The 19,043-nt window shown below is 57.6% G+C and overlaps 6 protein-coding genes across 6 annotated transcripts; 3 read left to right on the top strand and 3 right to left on the bottom strand.

Annotated features, from left to right (window-relative positions):
• Positions 1 to 2,734: 2,734 nt before the first annotated feature.
• GGS23DRAFT_367790 (uncharacterized protein) lies at positions 2,735 to 4,308 on the bottom strand. The gene is made up of 2 exons (XM_051513320.1): positions 4,048 to 4,308; positions 2,735 to 3,976 (listed from the first exon to the last, which is right to left on the bottom strand). Exons 1-2 carry the CDS (start codon positions 4,174 to 4,176, stop codon positions 3,035 to 3,037), a joined length of 1,071 nt encoding a protein of 356 aa, XP_051374798.1. The 5' UTR covers positions 4,177 to 4,308; the 3' UTR covers positions 2,735 to 3,034.
• A 1,415-nt stretch (positions 4,309 to 5,723) lies between these two features.
• GGS23DRAFT_555407 (WD40 repeat-like protein) lies at positions 5,724 to 8,014 on the top strand. Its single transcript, XM_051515599.1, has 4 exons — positions 5,724 to 6,140; positions 6,217 to 6,255; positions 6,389 to 6,504; positions 6,563 to 8,014. The coding sequence occupies exons 1-4, from the start codon at positions 6,138 to 6,140 to the stop codon at positions 7,311 to 7,313; spliced, it is 909 nt and encodes a 302-aa protein (XP_051374797.1). The 5' UTR covers positions 5,724 to 6,137; the 3' UTR covers positions 7,314 to 8,014.
• Positions 8,015 to 8,579: 565 nt separating this feature from the next.
• On the top strand, positions 8,580 to 10,587 carry GGS23DRAFT_594238 (uncharacterized protein; the record flags this gene model as incomplete). Its single annotated transcript, XM_051518134.1, has 6 exons — positions 8,580 to 8,634; positions 8,748 to 9,422; positions 9,483 to 9,519; positions 9,586 to 9,721; positions 9,877 to 10,226; positions 10,302 to 10,587. 6 exons carry the CDS (start codon positions 8,580 to 8,582, stop codon positions 10,585 to 10,587), a joined length of 1,539 nt encoding a protein of 512 aa, XP_051374796.1.
• A 2,138-nt stretch (positions 10,588 to 12,725) lies between these two features.
• GGS23DRAFT_367656 (flavoprotein) lies at positions 12,726 to 14,961 on the top strand. The gene has a single exon (XM_051513318.1). It carries the CDS (start codon positions 12,917 to 12,919, stop codon positions 14,723 to 14,725), a length of 1,809 nt encoding a protein of 602 aa, XP_051374795.1. The 5' UTR covers positions 12,726 to 12,916; the 3' UTR covers positions 14,726 to 14,961.
• Positions 14,962 to 16,769, bottom strand: GGS23DRAFT_367655 (enolase C-terminal domain-like protein). Its single transcript, XM_051513317.1, has 2 exons — positions 16,492 to 16,769; positions 14,962 to 16,407 (listed from the first exon to the last, which is right to left on the bottom strand). The coding sequence occupies exons 1-2, from the start codon at positions 16,645 to 16,647 to the stop codon at positions 15,199 to 15,201; spliced, it is 1,365 nt and encodes a 454-aa protein (XP_051374794.1). The 5' UTR covers positions 16,648 to 16,769; the 3' UTR covers positions 14,962 to 15,198.
• A 726-nt stretch (positions 16,770 to 17,495) lies between these two features.
• GGS23DRAFT_367624 (uncharacterized protein) lies at positions 17,496 to 18,771 on the bottom strand. Its single transcript, XM_051513316.1, has 2 exons — positions 18,334 to 18,771; positions 17,496 to 18,183 (listed from the first exon to the last, which is right to left on the bottom strand). The coding sequence occupies exon 2, from the start codon at positions 18,141 to 18,143 to the stop codon at positions 17,640 to 17,642; it is 504 nt and encodes a 167-aa protein (XP_051374793.1). The 5' UTR covers positions 18,144 to 18,183; positions 18,334 to 18,771; the 3' UTR covers positions 17,496 to 17,639.
• Positions 18,772 to 19,043: the final 272 nt, after the last annotated feature.

Below are 19,043 nucleotides of genomic sequence, written 5' to 3'. Positions count from 1 at the left end.
TGCATCACCTTCCTCTTCCTCTCCACCCTCCCCAGACTCCTACGTGAATATCTGTCCTCACCCACCACGCAGTTAGGCTTTATTAGGTAGGTATGCTAGCAGAGTGTGCCTGGACTTTAGACGCATCTTGAAACGCGAGTGCGTTTACGAGGCCACGTTACCACTACAGACTTTCCTAGGCCGCGGGGCGGATGTCGAAGATCTGGTCCGGGGCTTACCTCTCGTCAGCACTATATCCCCCTGCTTTTATCCTTTAGACTATTTGGGCTTTCGACGGTACTTTTAACTGCCTCCCTCCTAATATCGCCCAGTTCCACCCGCAGTATGTATTGATTACCTATGTTGGTATACCGAGCCCACGCTACGCCTTCTGTGTATCCTGCAGCCCAGGTAGATAGACATACCACGCATAAGTCTCGTCAGCTGGTTTACTATCGACTGCGCAGATGCCTTGGCCCCCTGGTTCTGATACCCCTTTCCGTCCAGCGACATATGGGTACGATTCGTTATACGTTTGGCTGTACCTACACGTGCTTACGTATAGTTACACATACGTGCATAAGCCACGGCCTGTGAGGTGTTAGCAGCGCCACCGGCCGGTTGGGGGCCGAATATGAGCAGCGAGAACCCGGGAGGAGAAGAGACGAAGGGAGAGAGGAGGAGGAGAGAAAGCGAAGAGTAGTAGAGGAGTCTGGCCCTGCCTCCCCCTCCCTCGAGAGATCGCGATCGTCACGTTTACTTACCTGTGCTTCGTATCCCCCTGTCAGGTCCGCGGACCATGTTGGTTGCCTTTTTTTTTCTTTCTTTTTCTCCACAGGCGCTTCCGACGCCCACCCGGCCGCGAAGCTTGGTTCCCCATGCTCAAGGCGGCGTCGTCGGGTGTGGTCTCGGAGCCTCGGCAAGGTCGAGACGGGGCGCGCGTACGACGCGAAACGGACCTCTCAGATATCAACCTGCATTTCCCTAGGAATCCTCTCTTTACCATCTGACGTCGGCGGGCTAGGCAGACAGCTAGGCAGGCAGACAAACTAGGCAACCACCCGATCTGCTCGCGCCTTTAGGAGACGGCGTGTGCGGCGGCCGGTATTTCGACGAGGTCGATTGGATCGCGAAACTAGCTGCGTACGTACACCACCATGCGCTGCCTTAGGCACCTCTGTGCGTAGGTACTCCCCCCTTTGGGTAGCGCGATGCGTACGCAAGCCTACTACCACTGTTGCCGCTACTACTTCTAGGCAGCGGAATTAAATATCTGAGGGATAGGGGCCTACACGCACACCTACACACGCACGAGAGCATACGCAAGTATCCGTGGAGCCGATCACGATATCTTGTGGTTGATCCGCGACAAGTGCAGATCTATGTTCTCCCCCCCCCCCCTGCGTAATCCGTACGCGGTCACCTGGATCGGACGTAACGAATAGGTACCCTACCTGGCTACCTGCTACTTATCGCGCTATTCGCCCACCTCACTACCTGCCTACGTAGCCATCCACCAACCGAGACATTTCTTCTTCTTGGGGCTGACGCGAGCAAGCGTGTCCCGTTATATCCCGACGTGGAGGTTTCTTCTGTAGAGGTAAGCAGAGCAGGCGGGCAACCCTTTAGGGTCGTATGAGACTACATCATGTAAGCGAAGCAAGAGAGAGAGAGAGAGAGAGAGGATGGACAAGAGCGCGCGGCCTTCTTAGACCACGCATCCCCCTGAACAGCGCCCTAGGTAACCCGGGCTTTACCTTGCCGTGTCCTTGCTGCGCAATCGATGCTCTCGCGGACACAGAATATGGCGGGTAAGTACCTACTTGCCTAGTAGAATGGCATGGAGACGCAACGAAGAGACGACGCCTCGTGCGTGGCTGCTTACTCAGGAGGTACTACCTACGTAATAGTACGCGCTTCCTCGCTTCGACACCACATGCAAGTAAGCCGACCAACCAAGAAGACTACCAGCACAAAAACACCTATTACCTTCGCCGGATGGCCCGTTACGACAGCAGTGTTCCCTCTCCCTCCCCCTCTCTCTGTCTCTCTCTCTCTCCTCCTGATCTCGTATTACCAATATACCACGGCCGCATGGAACGTTGCTTCGGCGCTCGGCTTCTCGCCGACTGCCCGGGAGCCCGAGTTACGCAGCTACGGGGATACTGAAGTTTTCAAGGTCATTCAGCTAATATTAAAGCTACCGCGATACCGCGTGTGCGTCGAAGCACCTATGGAAGTGTATGTATGTATGTATGTGCGTGCGCACCATAGCAGTGCGCCTGAGGCGGCGGGGGGCGGTGCAGACGTGTCGGGCTGGGCACCCCTCGACGTACCCAGGCAAACCGCCGCCGCCGCCGCCGTCTCGGCCACCGCCGCGTCGCGGCTCCTGCCCCTTGCTGCTGGCCGGCAGATGCGTACGCGCGCACAGCAGCAGACAGCCTTGCCATTGTAGCAATAGTAGTAGCACTAGTAGGTAATAGCAGTGGTAGTTTAATAATCACGAGGGCGTGAGGATGCGAGCTGGAAAGCGCGCTCTCGCTGCTCTTCTCCTTCGCACCGTTCCCGCGTTTCCCGGCTTCTTGTTCCCGCGAAACTCCAGACCGGCCCCGATGAGAAAAGAGATAGAGAAGGAAAAAAGGCAGCCTTGCGCCTCTGCCGCGTCCCCGTATTCCCCTCCCGCGCGCCGTGCGGGATGCTTCGTGGCCGGCTGCCGTGCTCTGTGCGTTGCCGCGCCTCCCCTGCTTTCGTCCTGATTGCGGGACGCGCAACACGTGTCCCTGACGCGTCGTGCTGATGATAGTAGCGATTGTGAGGAGCGAGGCGAGGGAGCAAGGTTAAGGCTCGAAGAGGCGTCGGCCGCTTACGTGCGCAGCAATAGGTAATGATGATAGGTAACAGTCGGTGGGTAGAGGGGTGCGTCCGGAGGCGACATGTGTGCCGCCGCCGCCGCCGCCGCCGTCGACCGCCCGTAGCGAGGTGTCCCCGCACCGGTCCGTCCGGGCTGCGTGTGCGGAGAAGAAAAAAGTGTTCCAGGTCCCGGCCCGACCGAGGTCTACGGCGACTCGGCGTCCTCGACGTGCGCGAGTTTGGCGGAGGCGTGGCCGGCGGCGGCGAATCCGTCCCCGGACGAGGTGGGCGCGGGCGCCGAGTCGACGAGGGCGTTGTCGCGGACGACGAGCTTGCGCTCGGCAATGTTGCGCATCATCTGGACGAAGGTGGAGTTCTTGAACTTGTCCGTCTGATTGTCCGCGACGGAGTCGAGGATCTGCTGGGCCGCCAGCGCCAGCTCCGAGTCGTCGGGCTCGTCTCGGACGGCGGCCTGCTCCTCGGCGGCGGCCAAAGCCTCCTCTGCCTCCTCTGCGGCGAGAGCCGCGTCCTGCTCGGCGAGGTCTTGCTCGGCAAGCTCGGCAGTGGCGACGCGCAGGGCCTCGACTTCAGCCTCGGCGTAGCGTTCGGACTGCGCGTCCGTCTCGGCAGCCTCGGCCGCCGAACCGTTAATGCTCATCCAAGCGCGCATCTCGGCCTCGAAGTCGAAATCAGAGTTGAAATCCAGGGGCAGCTGAGCGGCCTGGTGGACCGCGGAGATATCGACTTGTGCTTGTGGGGAGGCGAATGAGGGAGGGGTGTAGATCGGATTGCGAGGAGCTAGGTGCATCTGGCTAGGCATGAATGGGCCAGCAGTGCGGACGCCGCTCGCGAAGGGGTGGACGACGCCTGGTCCTCCTACGCCAGGTTGGATCTGGCTGGCGGGGCCGCCTAGGTTCATCTGGTGGAAGTCGGCAGCCCAGTTTTGGCCCTCGGTCGCAGCTGTAGGTATGCCAGGTTTGTAGAAAGACGGGACCTGGCTATAATGAGGACCTTGTGCGGCGTAGGGAGCAGATGCCAGGGGAAGGGATGGGCCAGGCTGGTGGGTATTAAGTGAGGCATGGCCGCCCTGGAATGCAGAGAACTGCTGGTTTGCGGCATTGAAGCCCAAGCCGAGGGATCGGAAACCCTATATGCCAGAGTTAGTCCACTGTGCATTGAGAAGTTCCCTTGGGCGGGAGTCCCCTTGGGAGCACTTACTTGTTGGATGCCGTCAACACTGCTGGAGTTGGCGCTGGTAACCCGATCCTGGTGCAGAGCTCGGTCCCGATCGAGGTGCTGGGCTAGGCCTTTCATAGCATTGGAGGGACCGCACATGCTGTCAGCCATGGTGGACACTGGCTCGCACACTGGCTACTAGGGGCGGATAGAGAATGTGTAGTGAGGGGTCAGGGTCGTGGGGCAGTGTGGTGTGTGATTTTACGAGAGTGGTGACGGCGATGACGGTGATGACGAGTGCCCCTTTATCGGAGGAGGAATGGAAGGTTGATGGTATTAGAATGAATGACTGCACCGGAGAAAGATTAGCAGGTCTCACGGGTGAGGCACACACAGGGGAGGGAAAAAGGAAGAGGGGATTTCTATGAGTATTTGGGAAGAAGGGGAAATTTTGATGCGGCGAAGTTCAATGCCTAGGTAGGTAGGTAGATATACCGAGGTGAGGCGCTCAGGTGGTGAATCAGCACAAAGGGTACTGAGGGCAAGTATTGTAGTCGCGTTGTAACCTCGATGTGCACAAGATGGCTGGGGAATCAAGCAATCAGGAATTATCCCACTACGCAATGCTGGATCGGAACAGCTACACTTACGTGCTGTTCTTGTACGTGTAGCTGTGCATTTACGTAGGTGTTGTTTTATATGGAAGCTGATCACGTCCGAGGTTCGACGCCGGCATCTGGCACCTGGTCTCTTTTTAATCAGCTGGATTAGCCTCGGCAGGAGACAGGGCGGCGTGCAATCGCCAATGCAAACACCGGCCGAATGATGTCAGGGAGGGAAGAGACGAACCCCCTTAGGTACCTAAGCGTACCTTGTACCTTACATATATACCTAATGTGTATAGGTACCTACTAGTATAGAGGTACGTGCCTCACCTCTTAAAAACGGAGTTTCCTCGATGTAGCTATGCTACTCTGTAGCACTTGTTGATGCGATCGTGTTGCAGCAAATGGACAACCTAGGGGAGAGCCACGGCATTATTGGTGACTAACTGAGCCTTGTATCTGTGTTCTTAACAGCCGCTTTGCAGCGCTAATTTCTTCTCAGGAGGTGCTGGACACTGCAGTATGAACGCAAGCCGAAGAGCACAGAAACAGGTGCTAGTCTAGTTATGTAGGTATATCATCTAGTCCGCTTGTCTCTGTTCCTGTGGATTGATACTGGCAGATATAGGAGAGGTGAGAACAGGCTTGTGATGAGCGAACACACTCCTTCTCATCAACCTTATTGGTACTAGATCCCTTTATCCTAGCCTGCTACACATCGGCGCTCTCCTTCCTAATAGACTACACATGCGCCGGCGAGGCGCTTGCTTCCTCTCCTTGCTCTCTGAGAAACTAGCTCTCTTGTAACCTCAGCCTGCAGATCTCGAGCTCAGTCAAGCGGAGATCATACATCCGACACTATGGTGGTCTGGGAGAGTGTCGAATCGAACCTATTCGAATCGTAGAGCAGTAAGGAGTCTCCGTCGGAGATACTAGCAAAGAGTCTTAACCCCTAGCTAGAACTTATGTGTACAGTATCCGTCCTATCGGATAGACGTAGGGGGAGCTCAACAACTAAAGCGCTGAGAAAGGTGTATCAAGACGCTGGAGGGAAGAGGTGAGGGCGAGAAAAGTAGGTATTTAGATATCGTGAACAGTCAACCTCTCCATCCAGCAGCCAGCCTGTTAGCAGAGCGCGGCTGGATTGTGCCGAAGATGATATCACCTTTTAAGGTACTTGAGGATGTACCTACCTATGCGTAGGTACCTAGGTACCTCCTACACCAAGACGAACCCCCCCCAATCAATTGCTTCCTGAAATCTGGCAGTCTGGACTGGCCCATAAAAAAGGTACTTTGTACATCCGCAATTGATGCGCTTCCTGTCTCTGTACCTCGCGAGTGGTGGGAGCTCAGGTCTGAATCGCCTCTGACTGCCTGTTGAGACTACCAAACTTCAGGACAACAACCCGGCCAGGCTTGGTAAACGAGGACAGCCTCTATCTCGGACCAGAAGCTGATATCGCCATCGTTTCCCTCGTACCCTCGTCGTACCCTCTTCCCTACTACCCTTCCACTTATTTTCACTATGGTATGTCCTCTCGAAACCACTGTAGATGTCGGCAGAATTGCCTATCAGGAGCTCGCTGACCCTCACCTTGTGTTAGGCGCAAGTAATATCAAATTCTGGCCATGATGAGATGATCGTATGTGAAACGCCACGGAGAGGAACCCCATACCTTGCTACGAACCGCCTCGATTCAGATAGAGCTCCGCCTGCGCTGCCGCCTCTCTCTCCCCAACACGCTTCTCCTACGAGCACCACTGACAACTCGCCAGCATGACGCTGTCCTCGACTACTACGGTCGACGGCTCGCAACCTGTTCCTCCGACAAGACGATCAAGATATTCGAGATTGAGGGCGAGTCTCACCGATTGACGGAGACGCTCAAAGGGTATGGGCATCTCTGCGGTACCGGAACAGCAACACTCTCCTGACATTTTTGCGTACAGACACGAGGGCGCGGTATGGTGTGTTTCGTGGGCGCACCCCAAGTATGGCAACATCCTCGCCTCGGCTGGCTACGATGGCAAGGTCTTCATCTGGCGCGAGCAGTCGAACCAATGGCAAAGGATCTTCGACTTTGCCCTCCACAAAGCCTCGGTGAATATGGTATCGTGGTCGCCGCACGAATCCGGCTGCCTTCTCGCTTGCGCCTCGTCCGATGGCAACGTCTCCGTCCTCGAGTTCAAGGACAACAACTTTTCCAACGTGTCCTTCCCCGCGCACGGCCTCGGCGTCAACTCGGTTTCCTGGGCGCCTTCGACGACGCCCGGCAGCATCGTCTCCTCGGCACCGGCTGGCCAAGGTGCTCTCAGCCAGCGCCGCTTCGTCACCGGCGGTTGCGACAACGTACTGAAGCTGTGGGCCTACGACCCGGCTACCCAGGGTTACAAGCAAGAGAGGGAGCCGTTAGCGGGGCATACTGACTGGGTACGAGACGTGGCGTGGAGCCCGACGGTGCTCCAGAAGAGCTATATCGCGTCGGCATCGCAGGATAAGACGGTGCGGATCTGGACGAGCGATAACTCGAGCCAGGGCCAGTGGGCCTGCAAGGTTTTGAACTTCGAGGCAGAGGTCTGGCGGGTCAGCTGGAGTCTTAGCGGGAACGTGTTGGCCGCCAGCGGCGGCGACAACAAGGTGTCGTTGTGGAAGGAGAACCTGCGGGGCGAGTGGGAATGCGTCAAGACGATGGAGGAATGAAGGGCTTCCTCGTACCAGGATGAAATAACGAGTTGCACAGGATCGCACCGGCGCAGCCCGGCGTTTAGACGTAGACGAAGAGGGGAATCATGTTCGGTAGAATTCTGGGTCCGCGAAGACGGGGCAAGTCTGCATCCCGGAGCCCTGAGACCCGTGGAAGAGATGTGATATCCTGCGGCGGTAGTCGAGATAGAACTACCTCTTAGGTTACCTCGGAATGAGATGGGACGTTTATCTTGACTTGGGCCAAGAGAGGTTTCAGCAAGGTCCCTTCTTTACGCCGAAGTTAGCCTCACGTAGCAGCATCCCGACTCATCGTCTCATCGTTGGATGCACGAGAGCAAGGGTAGTCCCTTACAGCCGCTCTCTGATATCGTTGCCATCGTGCACTAGTAAACAACAACGAGGTTCTAGTCTGACGTCGCGTCCAAACTGGAGACTATATCTACATACCTAGGTACTGCGTATAGATATGTTTAACCAGGACGTCTTCCTCTCCGCGGTCCTAGTAGTACCCACATAGGTACATCAAGATCTGAATACGTGCGTATAAATCCTCTCCAACAGAGGTAGATACTCGCTATGGTCGCCTGAAATTACGACAACGTCTGAGTGTGATGCTACTATACACATACACCCTCGTTTTATACCAAGGGAGATGCTGCATTCCCGACCAACACCCAACACATATGAATAGGACCGCAAGGAACCGATTGGGGGGCGCTGGCGGTTAGTGCACCAGTCACAGCACTGTAACCAGCTGAAGGCGGCTCGGACCTATCTTAGGTACCTTTAATTGCCTAGGACACCTTCAAGGGTACCTAAGGTTGCCCTAGGTTAGGAGGTAGATAGGGTACCTAAGCCTAGAACTTGGCACCGCCTGTAGGTACCTCCATGTGTAGGTACCTACCAGTAAATTGACACCGAGCACCTAGCCTGACCTGATGCATGTACCTGGGTACATTCCTTCTTCCTTCCCAACCTGGCACACGGAGTACACCGCCGCCAGAGGTACGGGTCGAGATACATCCGCCCTCCCCATTTTTTGCGCCCTTCAGGGGAGACGCCGGCTGGCACTACATAATAAGAAGAGTAAGATTAACGACCTATTATCGCTGTGGAGTTGCGGACTGCAGGTGGTATCTTGTGTGATCCTCACCCTCGCATCCGTCAACTTCATATTTCCCCCGTCCAGTTATCGTAGAAGCAACTTGTCACTCACTGCACATACTAGAAACCCTCACTCGGCCGTCTGCCTCCCCCCGAATGCTATCCCAGTTCGTCGCTACCGCTCATCGCTCCGTCCAAGACGTCGTCGGAAGTAGAGCCAGTTGCTCCCCCATGCGACCCGTCCGTCAACCGGCTTGTGTGCATTGCTGCCGTGCGTGATCGATTCGATCCATCTGCGGAGACCGACCCAATCGCTGCCATCAGATCAGAAGATCAGAGTCCCCAGGGATACCGCCACATTGTCTGGATCACAGGAGGCTAGCCGCGGACGGTCCGTGTCCACCGGGCTCCCACCCCCCAGAATCCGAAAAGAAGACGAGGAACAGGTAGACGACGAAGCCGACCTGAGGTTCGAGAGCGACGAGGTCGATAGCCCTGACCGGACACGTTCGCCACCTCCGCAATACCCATACCCGACTTCCGAAGCCTCTGCCTCGACATCCTTCTCGCTTGCCTCTTCCCGTCCCGCCCCGCCGCCGTTCTCCAGCCTATACACCTACGCACCTACCGACGGTCTCGTCGACGATCACTTTAGGCTTACGCCGGTTGCCTCGTCCCCCGGCCCGGAAACTGGTGCATCGTCTGCAACCGCAGCACCGGCCTACGCTCCTCCCGCCTCGGCCTCGCCCGATAGCAACCCCCTCGAGAGGTCCGGTTCCTTCGAGGAGACTATCGCAGAGACCAAGCGAGCCCTTCCCCAAGACGTCAAGCGCGACGCTTCGAGTCACAAGCTTGACGATCCCAGCGAACCCCCTCCTGCATACTCGGAAGGAGATAGCCCGTTACTCTCATTCACATACCTGATGGCGGCCGCCGGTGGTGCGTCGAGTATCATTACTCAAGTTCAGCAAGGAGGACCTCCTATTAATGCTATCGGAGGTAAGAGACCCGCGCGAGGAATCTTTCATGGGACCTGGCGATGTTAAGACCGGTGCGCAGATGTCGGAGCCGACGAAACCATCACCATGGACCTGCGGTAAGTCGGCCGTCGCCGAAGGATCTGATTACGGCACCAGCGTTGCTGACGGGACACTCTATGTAGCGGCACGCGCTTCGTGCTGTCTAGGGATGAGCTACTAACCCTGCCCGAATTTGTCCTCTTATCCTTGTTCCCTAACGGGCTCTTTCCCGAGGGCCACATGGGCGGGTTTGCCGAAGGTGATGCCGTGCAAGTCGATGTTAGTACACGCAACGGCCATCCTATTCTTACCTAGACTCCCCCTTCGCCTACCTCCACCCCCGGCCTCCCTTGTTCTCCTCTGCTCTCACGCCACCCGCAGTCTCCGTTCCGAAATACAAGGCAGATATACACACCACTAACCTCGCATTCCAGTATGATCCCGCGTCTCTGCAATATATGCTAGATTTTTTCCGGAACGTAGCTCAGTCCATCCCTAACGAATCCTCCCCTACGGCGTCGCCCGATGGCGGGGTGGTTCCTGTGGACTCACTGGCCGCTCGGGGCGAGGATGGAAGCAAGCGGGCCGGCATTATCGTCCTGCGGGAAGACCTAGACTTCTACGCGATTCCTCCCCGACCGGACATCAGCCAGGCCGCTATGATCGAAGTTAAACGTGCGGCGGCCCGAGCTCTGCTCAAGCAGGACGGTATCTTTTCGGGACTGAAGCGAAGCGACGAGCCAGGAACGACCGAGGCGCACTTGATCGAGATGCTTACGGCTGGGTAAGTCACAGCAGCATTCTCAGACGCCCTGCGGCGGGGGTTGGTCTCCGGACGATTGCTGACGCGTTGACGCAGCGGCTTCAACCATGACGATAGGTGGGGCCACCGTGCTGGCGAGCCTAACAAGGCCGTCGTCTGTAGCCTGGCCCTGGCTCGGCTGCGGAGTGACATCCGCGGCAACGACATGGGCAGCAGCGCGGTCGGCATGGCACAAAAGCTGCTGCTCTTCTGGAGAAAGCCGGCCCGTCGCTGCTGGTGGGAGGGTGTGGACCTGGAGGAGGTGGAAGGGGTGAATGGACCGCTGAAGGTTTGGATCCGGCGGGTGTGGACGCTTGAGATGAGCGTCATAGGTTTGCGTTAGCGATTTCGGCGGCGTGGGTGAGCATACGGGCGTTCGCGTGACGTTTCCTTTCGCCCACACCAGCTTGGTTGCTGCTGCTGCTGCTGCTGCTGTTCTTCCCCCCCGACCGAACGCGGGAAACTATGGGTTATACATACACACATGCCAAGCCCTACGGTACCTAATACTCCCTGGTTTCACTACCGGCATGTCACAATAGGCGACGATGGCACCCCCCCTTCTTCACGTTTGTTCATTGTCGTTGTTTATATTTGGGGGTTTACTTCTAAGCTAGGATAGCAAGACGCTGTTTTGTCCCGCCCCTGGCTCGATATCGCACCTCTCCTTTCGTAGTTGGTTCGTCTAGGCTTGCTAAACACCCAGCGAGGCAGGGAGATGGGAAACGGAGAAGGGGAGAAAATGGGAGACGAGGAGGGTGGGAGTAGACAGCGTTCGTCGTCGGGAACTACCGAGAGTTATACCTACGTGTAATATTTGGGGTTGCAAGAGAAAGAGACACCCGATTCGTAAATATGGACCTGGCCGTGAAGAGGTTATCCATAGCTCCGGCTCCGGCTCCGCCGGCCCTGGTCGGCCTAGAGTAGTCCTGCTGAGCCTGCTGGTGGGTATTTACCGCGTCTACGAATCGCGGGCTGCCAGCAGCTAACCCTGGCGTTTTTTCTTTTTCGTTGACCAGGATGGTTATCGTAACAAGCGTCGAGCTGGCTCCCTTTGCTGGCACGGGGTGTGTTGTATGATGTTACGTATATATATATACATAATAGGGGATAATGTCTATTAATAGGAAGAGGCGAGAGTCGCAGGGTTGCTATAGGTGCGTTCGGTAATGTCTTAGCCCTCGACGGTTTTTGTAGCCTTCCCCGCAGCAGGCGGCGTGACAACAGCCAACAACAGCGGGGATTAGGAATAAGGGCTGTAGCCGCCTACGGGTAGGAACCGAGTGCGCCTGTGATGATATGGATGTTAGGTACCCTCCTTTTGCCTTAGGTACCTACCTACCTACCTGCATATAGGTAGGTCCTAGGCCTATAACCAGCGGATATTTATTTCCATTCCATGTGTGCGTGTATAAGCGTACCGTTATTTATATAGGGGTGTATGTTATGCTTGAGTATCATGTAATGCACGCGTATATGTATGCACGCGGGTTCGCCCGGGCTGGGCCAATTCTTCTAGAACGGCACCTACGTGTATGTGCCAAGGCGCCTGCAGGCAGCCTCCTACTTGTTTACTCGCTATGTGCCTATGATGGTTATGTACCTACGAAGTTGACTCGCTACTTAGGTAGGTAGGTAGGTAGGTAGGTAGGTACCTCATCCCAATGCTATGCATATATCCGTAGCGCTACCAGATCGGTAACGCGGGAGCATATCGATCGTACGAAGTTTGGCTGATGGTGTGAACGAAATGAGCCAAGTCCCGTCTTCCCACCGACCACCCGACTCTATACCACGTATCTACACATACCGACTACATCACCACTTTACGCGCACACCTCCGCTGTACATACACAACCTACTCATACACACGCATCCGCAGTCTGAGTGGCATTCGCCTTCACCGACCTTTTCCCTCCTGTCCATTCTCCTCTCCCTCTCTCTCGTTCGTCGTCCTCCGTCTGCAACCGCACGTCATCAGTGATAATACCCGAAATCGCTGAATCACTGCTGCCATCGCCGCCGCCTCTTCTTCCTCTCCTTCTCCGTCTCTCGCCGTCGCTGCCTTTACCTCTCTCTACCTGTGCCACTGGCCGTCCCGGTCGGGACTCGACACGCACAGGCAATTTGTTTGGGCCTTGGACGCCTCCCACTGTCCGTCTTCGTCTCAGTACATAAAGCCTTTGTCGCCGAGGCGCCACTTTTTTCTTTTTCCTCTGACTCCTCTCCGGCGGACGAGTCAGGCACCGGCTCGTCAATTCGGGGGCGTAGGGACGAGACGCCTCATACATACCTCCGCAGATTGGTCGCGCCTATCACGGGCCGTAGGGGCTCTTACAGGAGGCGCATACATACATACATGCATACACACCTCCGTCTTCTAGCTGAGTACGGAGCACAGCCCGGTTACCATCGCGCTTCGAGCCTCCCTTGCCGGCCTGCCGTCCAGGATTAGTTGCTGAATTGGCCTGAACGTCTCGAGGTCCTCCTACGTGTACGTTCTCGAACGCTCCAACGATATTGCGATCCTGTCGGTCAACGCGTTGGTGCCTGAAGCTACCGGCTGCTCCCCTCTCCCCCTTCCTTACCACCAACACTCTATCTGCTACGACCACCGCTACCGGCAACTAACACTAGACTGTAACCATCGGATATCAGCATAATGCGTCAACATGGCTGAGGATACTTATTCCGACACGCTCTCCGTCTCTTCTTTCGGCCCCCGCTACCCTGCTGTTCTAACCACCACCTCATCCTGTTCATCGTTCCACGAGATGCCGCGCACTAGGAGGCTGCGTCTTCTCGTCGCTGCGAATGGCCAGAGGGATGTCGCCTACGCCCAGGCCATCGCCGTGCGCCTCCTCAAGGACTCCCAGATCGAGACCCGGGCTCTCGTCGACGAGATACCCATGCGCCTGACCCACGATATCATGGTAATGGAAAATCGAAGCCTAGCTGCCTTGGCTATCGATGCCGACCCGAGGACGAGAGACGCCATTGAGTCCGCCAGACAGACCGCCTTCGAGCTCGTGGACTGGGCCGACCTGCTCGTCCTAGCACCCATCGACGCGGATCATCTCGCTAAGATGATGTCCGGCATCGCCGACACTACCCTGCTGGAGATACTGAGAGCCTGGGACGTTTCCAAGAAGATTCTACTGGTACCCGGCATGTCGGTGCAGATGTGGGAGAATCCCATGACGAAGAAGCAGCTGAGCAAGATTAAGCGCAAGTGGGATTGGATCAAGGTCATGACCCCCGTGTTGTGGCACTACGACGGGTCGAGTTCGCAGAAGCGTATGGTGGCCTGGGATGGATTTAACGACCTCGTCGGCATAATCAAAAACCAGGCCGAGCTGATGAGCCTGGGACACGACGTCGAGGTGGCTGCGCAGCAGGCCATGCAGACGGCCGCTCTGAGTCGGTCCTCCAAATGTCTGCCGCCAGAAATATGGACCATCATATTTGAGCACGTCGGCGACTGGGAATTAGCGACGGCCCTCGGCGTCTACACGAATCTCGAGACCCCGCCGGAATGGAAGAGCGACCGCGCGAACCTGACCGATCCTATTGAGATCTACATGCATGATCTCGAATGGCTGATCTTGTCTTGTCCGGGCCCTGGAGCGATCTGTCAGAAGCTGTCGGAAGCGCCGAAGGAGCTGCGCTACGTCTCCTACCTCACCGTCAAGCTCATCATCAAGTTCTCGTTGATCAGCGTCCTGACGTACCTAGAAACGAATCTGAGCAAAGTCTTCTGGGCCTCCTTTAGCGCCAAGTTACTACCGAACAAGGCCTCTGGAGTGTACGGCCGCATCGACATTCTCGACTGGTGGAATACATCCCCGTCGTTTTTGAAGAAGGAATACGACGCCGAGGCGCTGGACAATGCTTCGCGGATGGGATACGTTCACGTGCTGGACTGGTGGCTTCGCTCCGGCCTCCCGCTCAAGTATACCGAGGCAGCCCTCGAGTCGGCCTCCGCAAGGGGACACCTCCTGGTATTGGAGTGGTGGAGAGATGCGGCGCTCAAGGACGACAGAACCATACTGAAATCCGGCCGTAGCCTCTTGAGCGCTGCTCAGCACGGACAGACTGCCGTTCTCCGCTGGTGGGAATCGTCAGGAATTCCCGCAAGCTACAGCGAAGGCGTATGCAAGATCGCCAGCGCCCACGGCCAGACTGCAGTACTCGACGTATGGCACGAGCTCAAAGGCGACAAACTGTCCTTTGACTCGCAGGTTCTCGTGGCACCGACGAGACAAGGGTATGTCGAGGTGTTGGAATGGTGGAAGCGGTACGCCCGCGGAGAGCTTCAGGCCGACGGGAGAGCGCATCAGGTGGAATACAAGACCTGCGATATCGAAGAAGCGCTCGAGGATGCGATCGGGGACCTCCGACCCGTTCGAAAATGGTGGGCCAAGAACGGGTTGAATCTGGGCTTGGGCACCAACGAATGGATGAAGACTCGGCGACTCTAGTTTGACGTGTAGTTAGATTGTATATGAGCATATGTCAACACGACATTAATACAGACGTACGTGTGCCCATACACGGATAATGGCGCGGAAATTGGTGGCGTATATCCGAGTAGTCTCACACTTATCCTGCCTACCATGTCTATCCTACCTAGTACCTCATGCGACCATCACGCGCGAATATCGGGCACGTTTTGCCATGTACGTGGACCATCCTGGGACACAGTGAAATGTATGTAGTGTGTTTTGTAAGGGAGGTTTCTCTATATACGACTGCGAGGAAATTAACTAACGAGTAGGCAAGTTCGACAGCTTACTTGACCGTTTCCCGGGTCGCGTTTCTCGCGAGAAAGGGGCCGACCCCTCTTCCATTTCCACTATATTCGTTTCTAGTACCTCGCTCGGTCAACCCAACCCAACCGCGCGTGCCACTTCTCCGACTCGGCCGGGGGGGGAGGAAGGGAGGACTCGGGGCCTCAGATCTTCTCGCCCTCGAGAATGGGCTTGGCCTCGTCGGAGCGCCACCAGCTGACGCCGGGCTCGCCGGGGAAGGCGTAGCGGTCCATGCTCTCGGGCTTCATCTCGACGCTGTAGCCGGGCTCGGTGGGGGTCTGGTAGTAGCCGTCGCGGACGGCGGCGGGGTGGAGGAAGTGGTCGTGGAGGTGGTCGACGTACTCGAGGAGGGAGGGGCGGCCGCTGACGACGAGGTAGTCGATGGTGCTGAGGTGCTGGGTGTACTCGGGGAGGCCGACGCCGCCGGAGTGGGGGACGACGGGGACGCCGAACTTGGCGGCGAGGAGGAGGACGGCGAGGGCCTCGTTGACGCCGCCGAGGCGGCAGGCGTCGATCTGGCAGACGTCGATGGCGCCGGCGGCGAGGAGCTGCTTGAAGACGACGCGGTTCTGGCACATCTCGCCGGTGGCGACGCCGACGCCGAGCGGGCGCAGCGCGTCGCGGATCGCCTTGTGGCCGAGCACGTCGTCGGGCGAGGTGGGCTCCTCGATGAACCAGGGCTTGAACTCGGCGAGCTCGCGAACGTACGCGATGGCCTCGGGGACGCTCCACACCTGGTTGGCGTCGACCATGAGGACGTTGCCGCGGTCGTAGCCGATGACGTCGCGGGCGAGGGCGAGGCGGCGGCGGTCGGCGGCGAGGTCGGAGCCGACCTTGAGCTTGAAGTGGCGGTAGCCGGCGGCGAGGGTGGCGCGGAGGAGCGCGCGGAGGCGGTCCTCGGCGTAGCCGAGCCAGCCGGCGCTGGTGGTGTAGGCGGGGACGGCGCGGCCGGCGAGGACGTCGGCGAGGCGGCGGGCGCGGGCGGGGTCGGCGGGCGCGGCGCGGGCGCGCAGCAGCGCGAGCGCCTCGTCCGGCGTCAGCGCGTCCGTGATGTACCGGAAGTCGACGCAGCGCACCACCTCCTCCGGCGCCATGTCCGCCACCACGCGCCACACCGGCTTGCCCAGCGTCTTCGCCCACAGGTCCCACGCCGCGTTGACGACCGCGCCCAGCGCCAGGTGGATCACGCCCTTCTCCGGCCCGATCCACCGCAGCTGCGAGTCGCTCACCAGGTGCCGCCACGTCGCGCCCCAGTCGCCGACGACCCACGCGAGGGTGCGCCCGCGCAGCCGCTCCGCCACGTGGTTGATGGCCGCGCAGACGACGTCGTTGCCCCGGCCGATCGTGAAGGTCTGCGGTTTGCGGTTCCGGCGTTAGATTTCCGCGAGGGCCTAGAGTGGTTGAAGGGGGGAAGGGGGGGGGGGGGGGGGGCGTACCATGCCGTGACCCGTGAACTCGGAGTCGGTCTCGAGGATGCAGTACGCGGCGGAGTAGTCGCCGGCGGCGTTCATGGCATCGGACCCGGTCTTGTCGAGCGACGTGGGGAACCGCACGTCGCGGGTCCGCCAGCCGGTGATGGTGATGTCGGGCATGCTCGCCGGTGGTGCTAGCTTCGCGGGCTACGACGGCGTCTTCGGGGGCCGCGAGGGTTGGGCTGCAGATATATCGACAAGATGACTTATACAAAGGGTACTCGGGTAGATGCTGGGGGGGGGGTAATAGAGTGGTGTATACGCTGACGAGGGGATTGGATATATAAGTGCCTAAGTAAGAGAGAGGAGGATGAGGAGGAGAGAGGAAATAAACGATCGAGAGAAGCTGAGATTTATTATTCCATTATAATAGCGAGAAAAGAGGACTCTTGACGGGCGACGAGGACATCCATCCCACCTCGCATCCCGACATCGTGGGGTGCCGTGGAGGGGTCGACACCTTGTGGGGATGGACGATACCGATCGGGTCGGCGTCGGCGAGAGGAGGGGAGGGGAATATTAATTGGTTACAAATACGGTCGGGCATATGCGGGTGCTCTGCACAGAAATGGCACATCCTGACCGTGTCTTTACCGGAGAGTCCTCGCACGACTCAGTACCCTGTTGCGCTCTGGGTAAAAGCAGTGGTTTGGCCTGATTCGTGGATAAATCCAACGGGAACACCCTCGTCTCTAGGATTGCCCCATTAGGAAGGGGGGATTTCGAGCCGAGCCTGTGTGTTCTTGTTGCTACGTAACGCCTCGTCCAGGCACGCACTATAGTCCTGTGACTAGGGGATGGGTAGTTACTTTCATCTCTGTTTAATGGCTGGGTATATAGCTAGGTATGTATAATCGAGTGGTGTGATAGGTTAGGTAGTCGGGCGTACAGAAGAAGACAGGTAGGCACGGGTAACATTGCATACATTGCCTTGAAGACCTACCCTACACCTAGCCACTATCGAATGCCTCTATACTGTATAAATACTCCTTAGTTTCGGTTCGCTAATGGTTCGTCTTCAGATATCGGTCCTCGACCAGCCCAGCTACCGTGTTCGCTGAGAAAATATATATACCTATTCCGCCCACAGGTAGGAGCCGTTGACACGCCCATCAGATAGGCTTCAGGACCTTGAGCGCGGCGACAAAGAAGCAGGTCCAGGCGGGGAAGTCGGCTAGGGCCATGCGGGCGTAGTGGACGTTGAGCCAGCGCTGGATGGCTTGGGCGCCGGGGCCGTCGGGGGCCTCGTCGGCGTCGATGGCGTCCTTGACGCGCCACATGATCTTGGGGACGAAGGCGAAGTGGGCGAGGGCGAGGACGGAGCCGCCGGCGTACCAGGCCGAGACGGAGGCGGCGCGCCGCAGGGCGACGTAGTTGGCGACGCCCAGCGCGACGGACGCGCCGTAGCCGAGGAAGATGAGGGGCAGGCCGCGCCAGAAGAAGGACTCGAAGTAGCGCGGCGCCAGCTCGTTGACCTTGGGCCGCTGCGGCCGCAACCCGACGAGCGTGCTGAGGAACAGGTGGGCGTCGCCGGCGTGGACGAGCGTGGCGGTCGACGTGAGGAGCGGCGCGACCCGCAGGAGCGTCACCGGGTCGAAGAGCCGCCGCGACGCCATGGCTCGGAGCGGCGAAGGGAGGCAAGGGCAAGCAAGAGTGCTGGGATGTGGTGAAGTCGGTCAGCTGAAAAGATGCCCGATGTTTTCTACGGTGGAAGAAGCAGAGGCGGGCTTGGATGGGACGAGTTGACGAGGAGGCTGTCGGGGTTCTCGCCGGGTATTTATCTCGAGAACGCGAGCGCTAACTTACCGGCTCGTCCAGGGCCCATGACCTAGCCGTCGTGCCGCAATAAGCCGGGCCAGCAACGAGATCTGTCGAGACGCATATATGGCTCGTATGGCCTCCCTGCGGCGGAACTACGAGATCACACCAGGTGGTCGCATCTCTAGGGGGCGGGCACGGAGTAGAAGGATCGTGTTGGACGGGCTGGTGGTGAAGGATGCGAAGACCTGCTAAGGAATGGATTCCACCTTTGTCCGTGAGATGATCGTCCGGACCCACATCCCCTCGCGCTAATGCAAACTGCTTACACGCTCCAGCTTATTGGCCAAAAACGAGGGGAGGACCCACCATGCTGTCCCTAGTACGTGTATTGTACTGGGGATACCTATTATTATGTAATACGACTGCAGAACTTATAGCTAGGTATAGCTAGGTGTGTAGACGGCCTTGCTAATATCGCCTATATTCTAGGTATTGTATACCTACGGCTTATTATCGGCCCATAGAATGTATTCTGATATCCTATATGCAGTTAAGCGTCGTAGGCAGCCTGAATATTCTAGACGCTAGGCAATTAACGTTGTTGGAAGCGCGGGGGGGAACAGCCACAGCTGCCAACAGCTGACTTCAGTGCTGATCAACAGGATAACAGTTGTAACGGCAGGATGACGGCTGTATCTGTGATCGACCAGCTGTGGATGGCAGCTGGGAGAAAAGAGAAGAACTGAAAACGACAT

Source organism: Durotheca rogersii, assembly GCF_024521655.1.
Source record: "Durotheca rogersii strain YMJ 92031201 chromosome Unknown GGS23scaffold_4, whole genome shotgun sequence".
NCBI lineage: Eukaryota > Fungi > Ascomycota > Sordariomycetes > Xylariales > Xylariaceae > Durotheca > Durotheca rogersii.
Note: the sequence above shows the minus strand (reverse complement) of the source record. Positions and strands in the feature narration are given on the sequence as shown.